General features: G+C 43.3%; 1 protein-coding gene across 3 annotated transcripts; it reads left to right on the forward strand.

Annotated features, from left to right (window-relative positions):
• Positions 1-1,157: 1,157 nt before the first annotated feature.
• chst6 (carbohydrate sulfotransferase 6) lies at positions 1,158-21,485 on the forward strand. 3 transcript variants are annotated; one of them, XR_005043876.1, is made up of 3 exons: positions 1,158-1,549; positions 18,485-19,786; positions 19,822-21,485. XR_005043876.1 is itself a non-coding variant. In XM_036973917.1 (2 exons), exon 2 carries the CDS (start codon positions 18,506-18,508, stop codon positions 19,700-19,702), a length of 1,197 nt encoding a protein of 398 aa, XP_036829812.1. In that variant the 5' UTR covers positions 1,158-1,549; positions 18,482-18,505; the 3' UTR covers positions 19,703-21,485. The 3 variants fall into 3 exon arrangements, 2 of the variants coding, with proteins under 2 accessions (XP_036829812.1, XP_036829809.1); XM_036973917.1 differs by having other exon boundaries at positions 18,482-21,485; XM_036973914.1 differs by having other exon boundaries at positions 1,159-1,549; positions 18,485-21,485.
• The last annotated feature ends 1,131 nt before the right edge of the window (positions 21,486-22,616 follow it).

The following is a 22,616-nucleotide window of genomic DNA, read 5'->3' on the forward strand; positions in this document are numbered from 1 at the left end:
GGTGTTTAGTTAAGAGATTTTTAACTATAGCCTGAAATGCTTTATTTCAATCTTCCAAACAATGAGCAGCACAGAATGTGAGTCAGGAACCAGTGATCAGGAACCAGATGCATCCTTTGTGAAGGTGGATTATATTGTGGAAGTTAGTTGAAACTGATCAATCAAGTGTCCAAAATAAGTCATAATGAACCTGTCCATGATCAGAATTATATTAATCTGTGACATTTTAGGTCAGAGTAACCATCCTATAAAGTTGTGCCCAAGGCTATGCAAATAATGTGCATCAGTAGCATGTTGTGATTTGTGAATTCCAAACAGGCAGTAACAAAGTGGTACAAAAGTTACATTTTATTTCATGGTTATTAGTTATTAAATACCAAATGTTTTGGGGGGACATTTGGCCTAATGAGCCCAATAACCCCCTGATGAAAATAAATGAGTCTATAATCTACAGGGTAATGCAGTAATTTAATATGATCTATATGAGCTCACTTCTCTTTATGCACTGCCTTTCCAACCCAGGAAAGTTTACTTGAAAGGGTTTTAGGTAAGAGATTCCTATGCCACCCCTCTCACCCCTGCTGTCCCCTGCCCATCCCACTGCCCAATGTGGTCTCAAGACTTTTCGTATTTTTCTGTACGCAAATCTGAGAAGCTCCATCTGGTATGCTGCTTTAAGAGAGCACGCCACTTTGTACAGCACAGCAGTCTGCTTTAGGTAATGAACGAAAGTTTGCTGCAATGTGTGTGAGAGAAAAAGCTGACACCAATTTACCCCTGTATAACATAGGACTATAATGTTTGACATAGCATCAAATTTGAATCAGGTTTCAAAGGACTTTTGATTTTTGCATTATATGTTATGCTTCATATCGTACTTATTAATTTGTGAACATCCATCACCCATTTCATATGATATGTTAGGAATTGCAATTCGTACCATATGTTACAAATTTGCTAAATGTTTAATATTTTATGAATTTGCAAAACGTATGCCATATTACGAATTCCAATTTGTTGTTCCTAACGTTAGCTTGGTGGCTAGGGGTTAAGGTTAGGAGTTAGGTTAAAGTTAGGGGAGGGGTTAGCTAAAAGGGTTAGGGGAAGGGTTAGCTAAAAGGGGTAAGGTTAGGGCTAACATGCTAAGTAATCGCAAAGTAGCTAAAATGCTAAAGTTGTCGGTGATGAGATTTGAACACACAATTTTTGGTTTGCTAGATGTTTACATTATACGCCCACCCATCTACTTTGACCAACCACCCTATTTTAAGTAACCTTCTGTCTTATGTAACCATACCAAACGTAACACACCATACACATGGCTGTATCCCGGATTTACGTTTACTATGTTACGTCTAGTCTATGAGACCAGTCTGCACTGCCAGGCGCAGCTCTCATGGCCACGTCTCAAAACTCTTTGTAGGCTACGCAAACTAACACTCTGAAGGCAGTGGATGTTTGCCTAAAGACCGTGAATGTAATACAACAGTTAGTTTCAGAGCTCTCCTCACTCATTGCGGTCTCGTCGCCCAGCAACACAGCGGAGAAGGTAAAGTATTCATGCAAAAATGAACTACTGGGACTGACCAGCTCCGACAAAAACTCTTTTTAGCGACATTGTTTTATGTATCTGTGGATCACGGTTACCGATCGCTGTTTGTAACAGTGTTTGTCCACTGTTGTCTGGTATGTAGTTCTGTATGATACTGGATAGTCCTAAACTAAGGATTGCACCCCTACAGACAGTTTAATTTAGGCTAATGTAGCTGAGTGTTCCATTCAATTTCAGCACATTACTTTTAAAAAATGTATTCGGGTTTAAAATTAATACAAGGCCTATCTAAAGAATAATTATGTTTTATTATGTATGTTATGTATTATGTATGAATACTTATATACAGTACATGTATTATTATATAGGCATATATCTATACCATATAAATGATGTTAACGTGTCCTAAATGTAGACTATTCATTAATTTGAACTGTTCGATGAAGAAACTTTGTAGCATGCCTTTGCCCATTGATTTTGGGACCTGTACCCCTTGCCCCATTTACAGGCATAGCCTCGACCAGACCGACAGCGTCATCGCATCAATGCTGCATAATATGTCCTACAGTCAATTTTTTTTTCATTATGCAATCCAACATTTTTTGTAGAAATGTGTAGTGCTATTTTTCTTTAGGTGTCAGGAGCGCAAATATATATTTTTAATTAACTCAATCAAAGTTTGTACCATCAAATCAAATGTATTTATAAAGCACCTTTTACATCAGCAGATGTCACATAGTGCTTATACAGAAACCCAGCCTAAAACCCCAAACCGCAAGCAAAGCAGATGTAGAAGCACAGTGGCTAGGAAAATCTCACTAGAAATGCAGGAACCTATGAAGAAACCTAGAGAGGAACCAGGCTCCGAGGGGTGGCCAGTCTTCTTCTAGCTGTGCCAGGTGGCGATTATAAAAGTACAGGGCCATTAAGAACAGATCGTATTTTTCAAGATGTTCAAACGTTCATAGATGACCAGCAGGGTCAAATAATAATCACAGTGGTTGTAGAGGGTGTAAAAGGACAGCACCTCAGGAGTAAATGTCAGTTGGCTTTTCATAGCCAAGCATTCAGAGGTCGCGAGAGGGGGTTGAAAACAGCAGGTCCGGGATAAGGTAGTATTTCCGGTGAACAGGTCAGGGTTCCATAGCCGCAGGCAGAACAGTTGAAACTGGAGAAGCAGTTGAATATTATAATGGAATATGCATAAAATGCCTCCTCCAATTGCAACATCTGCTTATGCCCACATGTATTGTCTCAAGAAAATTTTATATTTTTAAAACCCTCAATCACTAAGTTGGGCATACCTAATTTCAAAATAGGCCATCATCACTGTCAATCATGAATGATAATTTTACCAGTGAATTAGAGCAGATGGTGTTAACAAACTATTAGCCTTGTATTTATTTTGTTTTAATCAAAACATATCCTGCCTAGTGGCACACACTTTTGAGTTTTGGCCGCATGAGAAAATAAATGTGCCTATTCAACTTCAGTTCACCATCCTAAAATCTCACTAGAAATGAGGTGTTTTTGGTGTAACAGTAAAATGATAGACCTACTATGCTGTGCTATTATATTAGGTTTTGTTATGTAAAATACTCATTCATCATTATGTGATCTTGCAGGACACTTCAGAATATTTTTTCCTGAAATATTTTTACCAGCTCCTTGTATTCTCAAATTGAAAAAAGGCACTCCAGCAGCACTATATCCCTGGATATGCGTCCAACAAAAGTTAAACATTTACGTTTTGTTACTATTTCTGTCAAGTCTACACATACAATTTGATGTATACGTATGCACCACACAGAACACACTGCAACTGCCTCTGCAATGCAAGGCTAATGCAGCGTTCCATTGGAAATGAATGTACTTCTGGTGTACCAAAACACAATGACGCTGTCGGTCTTATCAAGGTGTTAGGCACTAGGCCTAAATATTACATCAATCAATCAAAATCAGTAGATGTCACACAGTGCTATACAGAAACCCAGACTTCAACCCCAAACAGCAAGCAATGCAGATGTAGAAGCACAGTGGCTAGGAAAAACTCACTAGAAAGGCCGAAACCTAGGAAGAAATCTAGAGAGGATCCAGGCTCTGAGGGGTGGCCAGTCCTCTTCTGGCTGTGCCTGGTGGAGATTATAAGAGTACATGGCCATTAAGGCCAGATTGTTCTTTAAGATGTTCACACGTTCATAGATGACCAGCAGGGTCGAGTGATAATCAGTGGTTGTAGTGGGTGCAACAGGTCAGTACCTCAGGAGTAAATATCAGTTGGCTTTTCATAGACGATTATTCAGAGGTCGAGACAGCAGGTGCTGTAGAGAGAGAGGGTCGAAATCAGCAGGTCTGGGACAAGGTAACACATCTGGTGAGCAGGTCAATGTTCCATAGCCACAGGCAGAACTGTTGAAACTGGAGCAGCAGCACGAACAGGTGAACTGGGGACAGGTAGGAGTCATCAGGCCAGTTAATCCTTAGGCATGGTCCTATGGCTCAGGTCCTCCGGTAGTGGAGGGAGAGAGAATTCGAGGGAGCATACTTAAATTCACACAGGACACCAGATAAGACACCCACTTTGCTAAAGTGCAGACCCCACAACACTAAAGGGACATCAACAGACCACGAACTTACTACCCTGAGACAAGGCTGAATGTAGCCCTCAAAGATCTCCTCCACCACACAAGCCCTAGGAGGCACAAAACAGGACAGGAAGATCACGTCAGTGACTCAACCCACTAAAGTGACGCACCCCTACTAGTGACGGCATGGAGGAGCACTAGTAAGCCAATGACTCAGCCCCGTAATAGGGTCGGAGGCATAGAATCTCTCCCAGCGGAGAGATGGGAGCCCGCCAGGCAAACAGCAAGGGCGGTTCATCTCTCCAGTGCCTTGCTGTTCACATTCACACCCCTGGGCCAGACTACACTCAATCATAAGATATACTGAAGAGATGAGTCTTCAGTAAAGACTTAAAGGTTGAGACCGAGTCTGCGTCTCTCACATGGATAGGCAGACCATTCCATTAAAATGTAGCTCTATAGGAGAAAGCCCTGCCTCCGGCTGTTTGCTTAGACACAATAAGGAGGCCTGTGTCTTGTGACCATAGCGTACGTGTAGGTATGTATGGCAGGACCAAATCGGAGAGATAGGTAGGAGCACGCCCATGTAATGCTTTGTAGGTTAGCAGTAAAACCTTGAAATCAGCCCTAGCCTTAACAGGAAGCCAGTGTATAGAGACTAGTACTGGAGTAATATGATAACATTTTTGGGTTCTAGTCAAGATTCTAGCAGCCGTGTTTAGCACTAACTGAAGTATATTTAGTGATTTATTCGGGTAGCCAGAGAGTAGAGCATTGCAATAGTCTAATCTAGATGTGACAAAAACATGGATTAGTTTTTCTGCATCATTTTTGGACAAAAAATGTCAGATTTTTTTGCTATGATACAGAGATTGAAAAAAATCTGTTCTTGAAATATTTGTGATATGTTCGTCAAAAGAGACATCAAGGTCCAGAATAACGCGGAGGTCCTTCACAGTTTTGATGTGTACATATACTATCTGGGGGGCCTGACCTCCAGGGGGCTCGTGGGCCCACCGGGGAGCTCGTAGGACTCACCCATCGCCTTGCGGGGGTGAGTGCTATGCCAGTGTTCATTGATGACATATTCCTTCTATTCCAGGGCACAGCACAGGAACTTCATACATTTCACTCCTTCATCAATACAAGCAGAGAACATCTGAAATTCACTCTCACCTTTTATGTGCATGAAACAAGTTTTATGGACATTTTGATAAAGAGGGAGGGGGTTGCTTTAGCACGGATCTATACAGGAAGCCAACGAATGAGAATTCCCTGTTATGCGGAGATAGCTTCAACAATATACACCCCTGAAAAAGAGCTTCCCTATCAGCCAATACAGTCACATACGCAGGATCTGTTGAACACAGAGTGACTATGACAAAAATGCTCACTGTCTGGATGGGCGCTTTAGACAGTGGGGTTAACCAGAGGATTGGCTGCATGATGCACGGGTTCGTTACAAAAATATGACCCATGATGAGAGCTTCACTCTCAAACCACCCCGCCCCCCTGACCAACGAGTCCACTGCTTTTTTCAATACTCCCCACTAGGCAAACAGTTCGACCACGTCATTAAAAAAAATACTGGCACATATTGAGCACTGACCCACAACTGGAAAATACTTGTAAATAAATGTTAGAATTATTATGAATAAATGAATAAACAATATCCCCATTTCAAATAGAATTGTAGCTAAGTAAACTTACTTGAGTTCATAAGAAGGGATTGTGTGACACGAACAAGGAGTAATTAAAGTTAATGAACACCATTCCAACTAGGAAGAAAGAAATGGTTTGTGGATTAAGTAAACAGATAAAGTAGTTAACCTATGGTTGAACCGACGAAACTGAGCTCTGGGGTGTTTTAGATAAGGAAGTGAGTGCATTCCTAGGTTTTCTGTTAATTAGAACTGTCAGCTACAGTGCCTTGCGAAAGTATTCGGCCCCCTTGAACTTTGCGACCTTTTGCCACATTTCAGGCTTCAAACATAAAGATATAAAACTGTATTTTTTTGTGAAGAATCAACAACAAGTGGGACACAATCATGAAGTGGAACGACATTTATTGGATATTTCAAACATTTTTAACAAATCAAAAACTAAAAAATTGGGCGTGCAAAATTATTCAGCCCCTTTACTTTCAGTGCAGCAAACTCTCTCCAGAAGTTCAGTGAGGATCTCTGAATGATCCAATGTTGACCTAAATGACTAATGATGATAAATACAATCCACCTGTGTGTAATCAAGTCTCCGTATAAATGCACCTGCACTGTGATAGTCTCAGAGGTCCGTTAAAAGCGCAGAGAGCATCATGAAGAACAAGGAACACACCAGGCAGGTCCGAGATACTGTTGTGAAGAAGTTTAAAGCCGGATTTGGATACAAAAAGATTTCCCAAGCTTTAAACATCCCAAGGAGCACTGTGCAAGCGATAATATTGAAATGGAAGGAGTATCAGACCACTGCAAATCTACCAAGACCTGGCCGTCCCTCTAAACTTTCAGCTCATACAAGGAGAAGACTGATCAGAGATGCAGCCAAGAGGCCCATAATCACTCTGGATGAACTGCAGAGATCTACAGCTGAGGTGGGAGACTCTGTCCATAGGACAACAATCAGTTGTATATTGCACAAATCTGGCCTTTATGGAAGAGTGGCAAGAAGAAAGCCATTTCTTAAAGATATCCATAAAAAGTGTTGTTTAAAGTTTGCCACAAGCCACCTGGGAGACACACCAAACATGTGGAAGAAGGTGCTCTGGTCAGATGAAACCAAAATGTAACTTTTTGGCAACAATGCAAAACGTTATGTTTGGCGTAAAAGCAACACAGCTGATCACACCATCCCCACTGTCAAACATGGTGGTGGCAGCATCATGGTTTGGGCCTGCTTTTCTTCAGCAGGGACAGGGAAGATGGTTAAAATTGATGGGAAGATGGATGGAGCCAAATACAGGACCATTCTGGCAGAAAACCTGATGGAGTCTGCAAAAGACCTGAGACTGGGACGGAGATTTGTCTTCCAACAAGACAATGATCCAAAACATAAAGCAAAATCTACAATGGAATGGTTCAAAAATAAACATATCCAGGTGTTAGAATGGCCAAGTCAAAGTCCAGACCTGAATCCAATCGAGGATCTGTGGAAAGAACTGAAAACTGCTGTTCACAAATGCTCTCCATCCAACCTCACTGAGCTCGAGCTGTTTTGCAAGGAGGAATGGGAAAAAATGTCAGTCTCTCGATGTGCAAAACTGATAGAGACATACCCCAAGCGACTTACAGCTGTAATCGCAGCAAAAGGTGGCGCTACAAAGTATTAACTTAAGGGGGCTGAATAATTTTGCACGCCCAATTTTTCAGTTTTTGATTTGTTAAAAAAGTTTGAAATATCCAATAAATGTCGTTCCACTTCATGATTGTGTCCCACTTGTTGTTGATTCTTCACAAAAAATACAGTTTTATATCTTTATGTTTGAAGCCTGAAATGTGGCAAAAGGTCGCAAAGTTCAAGGGGGCCGAATACTTTCGCAAGGCACTGTAAGTGGTGATCGATAATGTTGAGGGGTCAACAGTTAATTCAATTATGTCGTGTGACCTGGGAGTGTGTTAGTAAGTTAGAATGAACTTTTAGCCTCACTTTGTCCCGGTCGAGAGGAGGGGATTCTGTTAAGCAATGAAATAACGTCATGTTATTGTATATAAACTGTTGCTCGTGGTAACGTGGCAGCGCGCTCCGAGAATAAATTATGTTACCTATTATTGATAAGACTGGTCTCCGTCTATTTTATGCAAACAAGAATCTTACAAATTCTCATGAAATAGATTAAGGGAATTCAATTAATGAAAACACATTGGTATAATTAAATTACAGTAACAATAAACCAAGATGGTAGTCTTCAGACGCGGCCCCAACATCATTTAAATGGTGGTGAGGTCTGATCTTCCACGGCTACCATGTAGCACCTTCCTAGACAATGTCGGACGGTAATTACAGATGTAACAGATGTACCCAGTGTAACTTGAACAAATGTTCAATCACCCCAATACACTTAACCAGCATGGCTGTCACAGCATCACAGCACAACAGCACAGCTATCACAGCACAATGTTCAATCACCTCATTACAGACAAGGCCATTCAGATTCAGGGTTTCATCAAGTGTTCTATAAAACATTTGGTATAACTTATCAAATGTATTTCTGGTTCATGCTATGTAGGAGAAATTAAACAAGCTCTTACAATGCATAGCAGGATAGGAGAACACAGGAGTAATATCAGGACTATTGATCAGAGAAACCTTGTGGCTGCGTGATTGACCACTACATCCCTGCCTTACCTTACGAGTTAAAGGTTGTCAGCCTGGGCAGTCCCACCACAGCAGACGGAGTGGTTTACCTTGTTCAGTGATGTCGAGCAACTGAAGAACTGCTCAAACCCAGTCAGCTGGACAGAACCCCCCCCTCCCCCCCATCTGAACTGCAGACTCCCTGGGTTTGGAAAGGGAAAATCCAAAGAGCGGATGGGAAACTTGGGGACCAGAATTGTGTTTTCCAACATGAAGCAAAGACAGGGAATAGAGGGGTGGATACTGACATCCGAGAGTGCTACTGCTGTGGCGAAATAGGACGCATCGCATGGAACTGTCCCAAGAAGGAGGAACCCATGCAGGTTGACATTTCCAATCTACCCATGTCCAAGCCCTCCGCCACCCACCGCACCTCAGTCGGGTACAGGTCCAAGTTGATGCTCTTCTAGACTCCCAGAGCTTGTTCTCCCTCATCATGCCTTCACTATTAACCCAGCCACAGAGAACTACCACTCCAACCATGGACATCACCTGTGTACACGGGGACACCAAAACTTACCCAACCGCAGATTTAGAGATTAACACCACCAGAGGGCAGTTCCGAAGTAACCTAGGTTTGGTTGAGAACCTACCATGCCCCGTGCTACTGGGTCGCGGCTGTCCATATTTCAAGAATTAAGGAACGGACTACAGGACAAAGGAGCTGGCTGTGCCAGTAATAGGGCATGCCAGGCATCCTTCACATTTTCAGGTGAAAAGAAAATTAAACTGCTACCAAACAACTCCCTGACCTATGAAAAGAAAATTAGCAAGTTGCTACTTACCTGCTAACGTCCGTAGCCGACACTCGAGTTCTCCTGGGAGAAGAAGGGGAAGGAAATGATGAAGAGGCAGGAAAGTCAGTGAGGATGAATGGGCCAGAAATGGTGGAAGGGGAGGAACAGGAAGCACAAGCCGAAGGGCTTGGAAATTCTGATGCATATGACATGTTCCCTCCTGAGTTAGCACAGTATAGGGGAAGGTTTGGTACTGCTCAGCTGGAAGACCCCACACTACAGAAAGCCAGACAGAATGTCAAGGTAATCAATGGAGTACCTGTAAATCCTGCTCATGTCCTCACCTTTCCCCATTTTTCAATGAACAACCATCTCTTATATACCAGGACACTAAGTCGCATGACGTCACCGTGGAGCAGCTATTGGTTCCTACCCCGTTTTGGTGTACAGTGCTGAACCTGGCCCATAGCCACTTGTTGGGAGGACATTTACAGAGAGGGAAAACACAAGAATGGGTGTTACAACGTTTCTTCTAGCCGGGGGTGTATGCAGATATGGTAAGGTATTATCAGGGGTGTCCTGATTGTCAGAGAACCTCACTCCTCCCGGATTTACTAAATCCTTTAATCCCGTTGCCAGTGATAGATACGCCATTGGATATAATTGCTATGGATTTAATTGGACCCTTACCACGGTCGGCAAAAGGGTTTCAACATATACTGGTCACAGTTTATTATGCCACCAGGTATCCCGAGGCTATCCCCTGCATAGTGCCAACACCAAGAGCATCTCCAGAGAGCTGCTACAGATGTTTTCCAGGGTAGGTTTACCCCGAGAGATCCTGACAGACCAAGGTATGGTGTTCATGTCCAAGGTGATAAAAGATTTATGTAAATTACTTCAAATCACTTGCGCACATTTGTATATCACCCCCAGACTGACGGCCTAGTCGAGAGATTCAATAGAACCCTGAAATCCATGCTCAGACGGACCATTGAGCGGGATGGGCAAAACTGGGACCAGCTCTTCCCGTTTTTGATGTTCGCCATAAGTGAGGTACCCCTGGCATCCACTGGTTTTTCCCCATTTGAGCTATTGTTTTCCCACAGGCCCTGGGGATTGTTAGATGTGATGAAGGAGAACTTGGAACAACAGTCCAGCCCCCACAACACGGTCATAGAACACATTGAAGACATGATAGAACGCATAAACGCGTTGGTAATGCCTATTGTGAAGGAACATTTACAGCAGGCCCAAGAAGCCCAGAGTCGAGTGTATAACCGTCCCACTCAACCCCGAGAGTTCGCCCCAGGGGATCGGATTATGGTGTTAGTACCCATGACGGTATGTAAATTCCTGGCCACATGGCGGGGTCCCTACGAGGTGCTGCAGAAACTGGGGCTGTGAACTACCTTATCCATCAGCCAGGGAGAAGGAAGCCAGAACAGGTGTATCATATTAACCTTTTTAAAAAGTGGGTGAGTCAATAGGCCACTGTTGGGGAGGGACAAACACACAGACATCAGTACTTTCGGCCACTTCCTCTTCCGAGAACCTGCTGGAGGAGATTACCCTTGGAGAGGTATTGCTGTCTCAGTTACGTTAGTTGGTTTTGAAAAATATAGATGTATTTTTTTCCTTACCAGGACACGCCCATCACATCCATCATGGCATGCATCATGACATCATCACACCTCTGGGGATACGGGTCCACCAAAAACCTTAACTCTGACCCCGGCAGCTCGTTAGAAGACGGCATTCTCCTCTCCAGACGGGCTGTTCCAATATGTGTGACTGCCCTTTGGACTTCATGGAGCCCCCGCCACGTTTCAAAGGCTGATGGACCTCATTTTGCGGCCACATCAATCCTATGCTGCAGCCTACCTGGACAATGTGATAATCCACAGTCACATGTGGGAGGAGCACCTAATCCATTTAACAGCGGTCCTCGACCCCCTCGGCAAGCAGGACTCAACAGCCAACCCAAAGAAATGCACGTTGGGGGTATGTGAAGCAAAGTATCTGGGCTATTCTATAGGGCGAGGGTTGATCAAACCACAAGAGAAGAATGTCGCTGTGATCCAGGATTAGCCTCGAGGTACCTGGGGTACCTTCCTGGGAATAACCGGTGATTACACACATTTCATCCAAGATTATGCAATCATTGCAGGACCCCTGTGTGACCTGACCCGGAAGGCCAAACCTACCATGGTACAGTGGAACCTTGCGGCCGAAGAGGCATTCCAGAAACTGAAAACGGCCTTATGCACTGCCCCTGTGTTGTGTTCACCGGATTTCTCGAAACCTCTGATTGTAGAGACAGATGCATCGGACACTGGAATTGCAGCTGTAATCTCGCAGGAAGAGGAACATCCTGTGCTGTACATTAGCCATAAATTGATCCCCCACAAAACCAAATATGCAACAGTGGAAAAAGAGTGTTTGGCAATCAAATGGGCTCTGGAGTTTTTTAACTATTATGTTTTGGGCCGCAAGTTTGTGTTGATGACCGATCACGCTCCCCTTACCTGGATGAAGCAGAATAAGCACACTAACGCCCGGATCACCCGGTGGTTCCTCAGCCTCCAGCCGTTCCACTATCGGAGCTTCCACCGTTTTGGGTTCTACACATGGTAATGCAGATGCCATGTCCCGTATGCATGCCATGTTTTCTTTGACCGCTCTGACCACAGGGTCAATGCTGGGGGGAAAGGTATGTAGCGGTTTCAGGGGTTGTGTGGTGGATGGACAGTATGTGCCTGCGAGGTTTCTGGGATTTCTGGCTGCCAGGACCACGGACAGCAATGGGAAGTATTCCCCAGAGGCAGGACCATGGACAGCTCAGGGGAAACTGCCAGACTGCAGCAGAACAGCCACACCTGTCTCCAGTTGTAATTAGAGACTAAACGGCAGACAGGTGAAACCAATCAGGACCTCTACTTAACCGCACCCTGGGTTTGCTTTCTTTGTCTTTTCTTTGACCCCAGCATGCAAACGAGGAGGAGGCTGTTGGAGACACTGAGCATACGGTGGAGAAGGATGTTTACCAGAATAAAGGAACTGAAGATTTCAACACGGAGTGAACCCCAAAGACCAAGAGTGGAGGACCATCCACTGATGACGGCATATTTATTTTGTTTGAGTTTTGTGTATCAGGAACGCTGCCGGTACATGATCCTTTTTTTACCGTGTTAACCCTTCACGTGGACTGGTGGTGTGTCTTTGTATATGTAAACCCTGCCTTACCAAGATCATGGCGCCGAAACCGCCACCTTGTCACAACTGATTGGCTCAAACGCATTAAGAAGGAAAGAAAAACAATAAATGACATGAACTTTTAACAAGGCACACCTGTTAATGGAAATGCATTCCAGGTGACTACCTCATGAAGCTGGTTGAGAGAATGCCAAGATTGTGCAAAGCTGTCAAGGCAAAGGGTGGCTACTTTGAATAATCTCAAATATAAAATGTATTTTGATATATTATTTCATAGTTTTGATGTTTTCACTATTATTCTACAATGTAGAAAATAGGAAAAGTAAAGAAACTCTTGAATGAGTAGGTGTGTCCAAACTTTTGACTGGTACTGAATGTCACATTGATTTCTCTTGCCATCCAGGTCTCCACTTGTTCATTTTGTATATATTGATATGAAATTATTAGAGGTACACAAGTAGTTATTGTAATAGGTCACTGTAATTTTATCTACGACCACCGCACGGCCTGCGCGTAATGGGCGGGTATTTCAACCATTTCTAATGTAATCTTTTTTTAATGTTGTCTACTGTAGGTTTTAACTCTGCCTGATTTTGTTTAAGCGATAATGCCAGAGAAGCCCGTGTTTGTGCAAACCGTGCCAATATCAAATCAAAGTTTATTTGTCACGTGCGCTGAATACAGTGAAATAATTACTTACAAGCTCTAACCAATAGTGCAAAAAAAGTGTTAGGTGAGCAATAGGTAAGTAGAGAAATAAAACAACAGTAAAAAGATAGGCTATATACAGTAGCGAGACTACATACAGACACCGGTTAGTTTGAGGTAGTATGTACATGTAGATATGATTAAAGTGACTATGCATATATGATCAACAGAGAATAGCAGTAGTGTAAAAGAGGGGGTGGTGGGTGGCGGGACACAATGCAGATAGCCCGGTTAGCCAATGTGTGGGAGCACTGGTTGGTCGGCCCAACTGAGGTAGTATGTACGTGAATGTATAGTTAAAGTGACTATGCATATATGATAAACAGAGAGTAGCAGCAGCGTAAAAAGAGGGTTTGGGGGGGGGTTTGGGGGGGCACACAATGCAAATAGTCCGCTTAGCCATTTGATTACCTGTTCAGGAGTCTTATGGCTTGGGGGTAAAAACTGTTGAGAAGCCTTTTTGTCCTAGACTTGGCACTCCGGTACCGCTTGCCATGCGGTAGTAGAGAGAACAGTCTATGACTGGGGTGGCTGGGATCTTTGACAATTTTTAGGGCCTTCCTCTGACACCGCCTGGTGTAGAGGTCCTGGATGGCAGGCAGCTTGGCCCCAGTGATGTATTGTGCAGGATGCACTACCCTCTGTAGTGCCTTGCGGTCAGAGGCCGAGCAATTGCCGTACCAGGCAGTGATGCAACCAGTCAGGATGCTCTCGATTTTGCAGCTGTAGAACCTCTTGAGGATCTCAGGACCCATGCCAAATCTTTTTAGTTTCCAGAAGGGGAATAGGCTTTGTCGTTCCCTCTTCACGACTGTCTTGGTGTGTTTCGATCATTCTAGTTTGTTGTTGATGTGAACTTGAAACTCTCAACCTGCTCCACTACAGCTCCGTCGATGAGAATGGGGGCGTGCTCGGTCCTCCTTTTCCTGTAGTCCACAATCATCTCCTTAGTCTTGGTTACGTTGAGGGATAGGTTGTTATTCTGGCACCACAACGCCAGGTCTCTGACCTCCTCCCTATAGGCTGTCTCATCGTTGTCTGTGATCAGGCCTACCACTGTTGTGTCGTCTGCAAACTTAATGATGGTGTTGGAGTCGTGCCTGGCCATGCAGTCGTGGGTGAACAGGGAGTACAGGAGAGGACTGAGCACTTACCCCTGTGGAGCTCCAGTGTTGAGGATCAGCCTGGCAAATGTGTTGCTACCTACCCTCACCACCTAAATCAAATCAAATCAAATGTATTTGTCACATACACATGGTTAGCAGATGTTAATGCGAGTGTAGCGAAATGCTTGTGCTTCTAGTTCCGACAATGCAGTAATAACCAACGAGTAATCTAACTAACAATTCCAAAACTACTACCTTATACACACAAGTGTAAAGGGATAAAGAATATGTACATGAAGATATATGAATGAGTGATGGTACAGAGCGGCATAGGCAAGATGCAGTAGATGGTATCGAGTAGAGTATATACATATGAGATGAGTATGTAAACAAAGTGGCATAGTTTAAAGTGGCTAGTGATACATGTATTACATAAAAATGCAGTAGATGATATAGAGTACAGTATATACGTATACATTTGAGATGAATAATGTAGGGTATGTAAACATTATACTAAGTAGCATTGTTTAAAGTGGCTAGTGATATATTTTACATCAATTCCCATCAATTCCCATTATTAAAGTGGCTGGAGTTGAGTCAGTGTGTTGGCAGCAGCCACTCAATGTTAGTGGTGGCTGTTTAACAGTCTGATGGCCTTGAGATAGAAGCTGTTTATCAGTCTCTCTGTCCCAGCTTTGATGCACCTGTACTGACCTCGCCTTCTGGATGATAGCGGGGTGAACAGGCAGTGGTTCGGGTGGTTGTTGTCCTTGATGATCTTTATGGCCTTCCTGTGACATCGGGTGGTGTAGGTGTCCTGGAGGGCAGGTAGTTTGCCCCCGGTGATGCGTTGTGCAGACCTCGCTACCCTCTGGAGAGCCTTACGGTTGTGGGCGGAGCAGTTGCCGTACCAGGCGGTGATACAGCCCGACAGGATGCTCTCGATTGTGCATCTGTAGAAGTTTGTGAGTGCTTTTGGTGACAAGCCAAATTTATTCGGCCTCCTGAGGTTGAAGAGGCGCTGCTGCGCCTTCTTCACGATGCTGTCTGTGTGAGTGGACCAATTCAGTTTGTCTGTGATGTGTACGCCGAGGAACTTAAAACTTACTACCCTCTCCACTACTAGGAGAGGGGCGGCCTGTCAGGAATTCCAGGATCCAGTTGCAGAGGGAGGTGTTTTGTCCCAGGATCCTTAGCTTAGTGATGAGCTTTGAGGGTAGAATGGTGTTGAACGCTGAGCTGCAGTCAATGAATAGCATTTTCACATAAGTGTTCCTTTTGTCCATGTTTAAAAGGGCAGTGTGGAGTGCAATAGAGATTGCATCATCTGTGGATCTGGGCGGTATGCAAATGGGAGTGGGTCTAGGGTTTCTGGGATAATGGTGTTGATGTGAGCCCGTACCAACCTTTCAAAGCACTTCATGGCTATGGACGTGAGTCCTACGGGTCTGTAGTCATTTAGGCAGGTTGCCTTTGCGATCTTGGGCACAGGGACTATGGTGGTCTGCTTGAAACATGTTGGCATTACAGACTCAATCAGGGACATGTTGAAAATGTCAGTGAAGACACCTGCCAGTTGGTCAGCACATGCCCGGAGCACACGTCCTTGTAATCCGTCTGGCCCCGCAGCCTTGTGTATGTTGACCTGTTTAAAGGTCTTACTCACGTTGACTATGGAGAGCATGATCACACAGTCATACGGAACAGCCGATGCTCTCATGCATGCATCAGTGTTGCTTGCCTCGAAGCGAGCATAGAAATTATTTAGCTTGTCTGGTAGGTCTTGTGTTACTGTAATTTAGTTATTCCAATATGTTTTCATTAATTGAATTCCCTTAATCTATTTTATGATAATTTGTAAGATTCTTGTTTGCATAAAATAGACGGAGACCTAGTCTTTTCAATAATAGGTAACAGAATTTATTCTCGGAGCGCGCTGCCACGTTACCACGAGCAACAGTTTATATACAATAACATGACGTCATTTCATTGCTTCTAAAGTGAATCTCCTCCTCTCGACCGAGACAAAGGGAACTTTAAAAGTTCATTCAAAGTTCAGTCTGACCCCCTAGCACATACACAGGACACACAACAAAACTGAATTAACTTTTGACTCCTCACCATTATCGATCACCACTTAGCTGACAGTTCTAACTAACAGAAAACCTAGGAATGCACTCACTTCCTTATCTAAAACCCCCCAGAGCTCAGTTTCGTCGGTTCAACCATAGGTTAACTACTTTATCTGTTTACTTAATCCACAAACCATTTCTTTCTTCCTAGTTGGAATGGTGTTCATTAACTTTAATTACTCCTTGTCCTTGTCACACAATCCCTTCTTATGAACTCATATTGTTAATCAGATATAATAAAACAGAGTATAAGTTTACTTAGTTACAGTTCTATTTAAAATGAGAATATTGTTAATCATAACAGCTTGTGTCACTGGGCAGCTCGCAGCTGTGCTTCCCTTTGTGGTCTGTAATAGTTTGCAAGCCCTGCCACATAAGACGAGAGTTGGAGCCGGTGTAGTATGATTCAATCTTAGCCTTGTATTGACGCTTTGCCTGACTTCGGTAGCCAGCTGTACGGTGTTTCCTCCGACACATTGGTGCGGCTGGCTACTGGGTTAAGCGAGCACTGTGTCAAGAAGCAGTGCTGCTTGGCGGGGTTGTGTTTCGGGGTACGCATGGTTCTCGACCTACACCTCTCCCGAGTCCGAACGGGAGTTGCAGCGATGGGACAAGACTGTAACTATCAATATGATATCACGAAATTGGGGGTAAAAATAAAATGACAAAATAAACTTCAAAAATAAAGGCTAGTATCAAATTTTACTGCTGGGTTGTGGTACACTGGCAATGTAGGAACGGTCATTTGAGCTTTCCGATTGGCCAGCGCAGTAGGTACTCTTGATATATCTATTACGTTCCGCCGGGTAGGTAGAGTTTGTATGTCCAGACAAATTAAATGGTTCAAAATGGGAACCCTGCCTAACTGGCATGCAGGACTTCTGAATCAAGTGCACTTACTACCAACAGCGAAAGATGAATACACATTTTTAAAAGCAGCGCATAGCTTTTTCATTGGCTTTTCTACAGAAGTGTTTGTGAGTGAGCGACTAGGAATACCTTGAAGATCGACCAGTCGATCGCAATTATCCTGCTGGTAACCACTGTCTTAAGATAAATGCATTTACTCTAAGTCAATCTGGATAAGAGAATCTGCTAAAAGACTGAAATGTCAGATGTAAATGTCAAATGTAAATGTTTTACATACAGTTCTCATATTAGTGTATTGAATTATATAAAACAAATATTTTTTAAATATTGATGTCACAAATGTTTCATTTGCACATTCCTTTATAAAAAACGTAATTATTTGTTACATTATTTGATTCACTCTATAAAACGTAGCAGTACAACTTATTTCTCAGTGAAGCAGATATATAGCATTTTGCTAAGAACATGATTATTTGTCTCTCTGAAATGAAACCATCAAGTGTAGATTTTAAACAAAGAAATGTCTTTAATTAAACAACTCTATGCCATGATTTCATTTTTTTTTTTGACAATAAAAACAAATTTACCAACATTTCTGAAGATGTGTATACATAGCATTTTGGAATGAAACTCTTAACATGCCTCTCCTTATTCTCTCCATCCCCTTTCTCTCTCTCTCTCTCTCTCTCCTTTCTCTCTCTCTCCCTCCCCTTTCTCTCTCTCTCTCTCTCTCTCTCTCTCTCTCTCTCCCTCCCCTTTCTCTCTCTCTCTCTCTCCCTCCCCTTTCTCTCTCGCTCTCTCTCTCCCTCCCCTTTCTCTCGCTCTCTCTCTCTCTCTCTCTCTCCCTCCCCTTTCTCTCTCTCTCTCGCTCTCTCTCCCTCCCCTTTCTCTCTCTTTCTCTCTCTCTCTCCCTCCCCTTTCTCTCTCTCTTTCTCTCTCTCCCTCCCCTTTCTCTCTCTTTCTCTCTCTCTCCCTCCCCTTTCTCTCTCTCTTTCTCCCTCCCCTCTCTCTCTCTCTCTCCCTCCCCTTTCTCTCTCTCTTTCTCCCTCCCCTTTCTCTATCTTTCTCCCTCCCCTTTCTCTATCTTTCTCCCTCCCCTTTCTCTCTCTCTCTCTCCCTCCCATTTCTCTCTCTCTCGCTCCCTCCCCTTTCTCTCTCTCTCTCTCCCTCCCCTTTCTCTCTCTCTCTCTCTCTTGCGCCCTCTTACCCTCCTATAAATTCCCAGCAGCTCACACAGAGAGTCTCCGGCATGCCGCGCTTCAGACTGACGCCACCGACCGTGGTGTTCCTGCTGCTTCTACAGGGAGTGGCTGTGGTGCTGCTGTTTAGATGGTATGTCCAGCTCCTCCCTTGTGGTAGCCCTCCTTCCCAGGGCAAGGTCCACGTGCTCCTGCTGTCCTCATGGCGGTCTGGATCCTCCTTCCTGGGCCAGGTGTTCAGCCAGCACCCGTCTGTCTTCTACCTGATGGAGCCATCGTGGCATGTGTGGACCACTCTGCAGATGCCTGGAGCCCAGGCACTGCGCATGGCGGTGAGAGACCTGATGCGCAGCGTCTTCCAGTGTGACATGTCTGTCATGGATGCCTACACTCCCGCCCAGCACAACATGTCAGCCCTCTTTATGTGGAGCCACAGCCGTGCCCTGTGCTCTCCCCCTGCCTGCCAGCTCACACCCCGCCACCTCTTCAGCAACGAGACAGAGTGCAAGCAGAAGTGTGACAGGCCTGGCCTGCAGGGGGCAGAAGAGGCCTGTCGGACCTACAGCCATGTGGTGCTCAAAGAGGTGCGCTTCTTTGAGCTAGACTCCCTGTACCCTCTCCTGCAGGACCCCACTCTGGACCTGCGCATCATCCACCTGGTGAGAGACCCGCGGGCCGTGGCGCGCTCCAGGGAGCAGTCAGCCAAAGCCCTAGTGAAGGATAATGCCCTGGTCCTGGAGCAAGGCAACACCAAGGTGGATGACACACAGTATCGCGTCATGCAGGAGATATGCCGCAGCCACATCCGCATCCACGAGAGGGCCATGCTCAAACCTCCAGACTTTCTACGTGGACGTTACAAGATGGTACGCTACGAGGACATGGTGAGAGACCCCTTGACAGAGATTGACAGTATGTATCAGTTTGTGGGGCTGGAGATGACACAGTCACTACAGGAGTGGATCTATAAGGTCACCCACGGTAAGGGCAAGGGCACCAAGAAGGAGGCCTTCCAAATCACCTCCCGCAACGCAGCAGACGTCTCTCAGGCTTGGCGTACTACTTTGCCCCATGACAAGGTAAGGAACATCCAGGAGGTGTGTAAGGGTGCCATGTCTTTGCTGGGGTATAGGACCGTTGACAGTGAGAAAGAACAGAAGAAACTTGACGTGGACCTTCTGACTCCCCGTGAACGATATCACTTCAGCTGGCTCCCTTCCAAAACTGACAATACAAACAATGAGTAGATAATATTTTCAGAGACCAAATCACACTGAAATGTATTTGTGGGAATGAGAACAATGCAACTATTCACCAACAGGAGGGTGTCAATATCCATCCCCTAAGGGAAATAGAACTGGAAAAAGAGCTTGGAGGCCAGTATTGGTTAGGGGTTAATGCAAAGTTCCCCAATAGGTGATCCACGGAACATAAAATACTGTCAAATCACCAGGAAATCAGCTCAAAATGATTTTAATTTAGGAAATCCATGCCCAAGTATTTACACTAATAAATAGAGAGGCATATGTGATTCTATCCCAGTGTAATCAAGGTTTGAAATGATTCTGTTTTTGTCAAATACTATATCTGATGAGTCTGTTTTTGTCAAATACTATATCTGTTTGGGATTCTTGTTATTCTTATTATTCCTGTCCCCCTGACCATCCACTCAAGGAAAAATCAGCCCAAGGCTGAATGTAATTGGGGACCCCTGGGTTAATGCATGTCACCGAGATGTAGATCTGCTTTGGTTTATGTTTACAGAGACTAATGGTTATGTTGTTTTATTTTCTCAATTCTAATCTTTCTTTATGTCATTGTTGTAATGTTCTATAGAGTACTGAAATAATGGTTAGCATTTGGGGAAGGAATGAAAGAGTTAGTCAGTGGGATATATCTTAAATCACATCGATTTCCAACCTACACATACCGGAGCCAGAGATGAAGCCGCACCGCTCCGAGGCATGATGTTATTCCCCACCGGGGTTTGAGAAGGAGCTGCTGTACTGTAGCCGTCAGTGAAGACTGATGATAAGCCCTCTCTCTGAATCACAACCAGTTCTGCTCAGAATGTATTGTAGTTTGAAGCACCAGATGAAAACACATTTACAAGTGTGCATGTGAGAAAGGGTGCAACTCAGTGTGCGTGTGAATGCCTGTGTGTTTGTAATGGTTTGGTGGTCTATGAAAGTGGATTTATGGGTTTTGTTAGTGTGTATATCATTTTATATAAACAGGTACTCCATGGTTTAGTCCAGGATTAGACTTAATCTGTGTCTGGGAAACCTTGCAATGAGTGTTGGTCAGTGGCTTTGTTTAACGCCATAAGATGATTAATCAAGAATAGAGTGACCTTTTACACACAACACAGCATTGTTACACTGCAAAACAGTTTTGACACAGCATTGTTAAAAATGAAACAGTGTTATGACTTTGTTATGTCATTAAAAAGTTTATGCACCCTGCTCTTTGTTTAAGGAAAATGTCCATAGTGTTGAAAATCAATGACATATTTTAACTGAAGGGCATAATTAAATGTGGAATGTCCTCAAATATAGTTAAATAAAGGTTAAATATTTTTTTACAAATAAATATCTTTCTACTTTATTATATTGTGACTGATACTTTTAGGTGAGTCTGCTATGAAGTTTGCTATCCATGCAGTCGTCACACTTCAATATGGCTCCCAGTATAATGTGAACAAATCCCCTGCTATGTAAGTTATGTTGTTATTCATGGGTGTAGAAAAAATGAATTTGGTTAAAATGATAGTGGTCTGGTGCCACCACTTGATTTGACTTTCTCACCTAGATCTGGCTTTGTTATACTTTGTTTTGTACAAATGACAGTAAGAATGCTTACTGTAGGCAATGCTAATGTAATAATCTTAATTTTCCCAATGTAATTATCTAATAATAACCAGATGATTTTATTTGATTATGGTGAGATTATGATGTACTGGTGATTTCTGAATTGATTTTGTTTGACCTGTTGATTTATTAGCAATAAATGTTACATTTTATTAAATGAGTCCTTATTTGCCCCATATTTTACTCTTTGTTATTTGCTGTAAATAGATTTGGTGGTGTTTGGTTGTGGTACGCTGGACAGAAGGTATGTTGACTGTAAATGAAGACGTAGGCTAATTTGCTGGTACAGTATACCAGGGGTCCTCAACCTGTTCTAGCATGACAGCTACTTTTAAAATATGAAACATGTCGCGAGCTACACATTTTTAATTCTAGATTTCAAATAGGCACATTCTTCTCCTCTCCCCTGCAACTCTTTCCTGGGTCCTTGGTGTACAAGAGAAAGTAGTGCACTGTTTTCTGTCAATATACCAGGTAAAATAATGGTTAATTAAACAACTATAAACACTAAGTGTTTTATATTTTTTTCCAAATTCTGTTTTATATTTTCCCATATTATGATTTCCCTGTTTTCTTTTTCCTGGTTTGAGAATTATTATTTTTTTCACTCAAAATTACAAATGTTCATAGAGAAACAACGAAAGTATATGTTCTGATTCCATGTCAATGCTTAAATCACACCAGAAGTAAACATTTTCTGTAATTAGTGTAATTCCCCTTTAATTGCGTATTTGATCTTTCAATTGCGCATCTAGCCAGTGAGGAATGTGCCATCTAATGTGCTGGTCTAGCAATGGTTATGTACAGCTGCTGCTCATTTCATGGCAAATGTAGCAAATAACAAATAATAACAAACAATATACTCATGATATACTTCTGCCAGGTAAGCCAACTTTGCAGTTAACATTTAATTGAGAAGGTTATTGGGAAACTATTTGCTAACCATGGGTGGGACAATGTCAATGTTATGTTGATTAGATACTGTTGTCTGAAGCTTGGGAGATTTATTTATGACCGTTTGCGGTGGAACACTTGAAAATTGCATGTACTTTCAGAGTTGTTTGGAGATCGACCTGTTGGAGACCTTGTTTAGACCTACCTACCTGACACATTTAAAGGTGAGGCATATTTTTGTGAAAGCATGATACAACAGCTCCCTCTGCTAACAGAGATCATTCATTGCGCATGTTTATTTTTTTATTTATTTCACCTTTATTTAACTAGGCAAGTCAGTTAAGAACAAATTCTTATTTTCAATGACGGCCTAGGAACAGTGGGTTAACTGCCTTGT

This window comes from Oncorhynchus mykiss, chromosome 1 (genome assembly GCF_013265735.2).
Source record: "Oncorhynchus mykiss isolate Arlee chromosome 1, USDA_OmykA_1.1, whole genome shotgun sequence".
Lineage (NCBI taxonomy): Eukaryota > Metazoa > Chordata > Actinopteri > Salmoniformes > Salmonidae > Oncorhynchus > Oncorhynchus mykiss.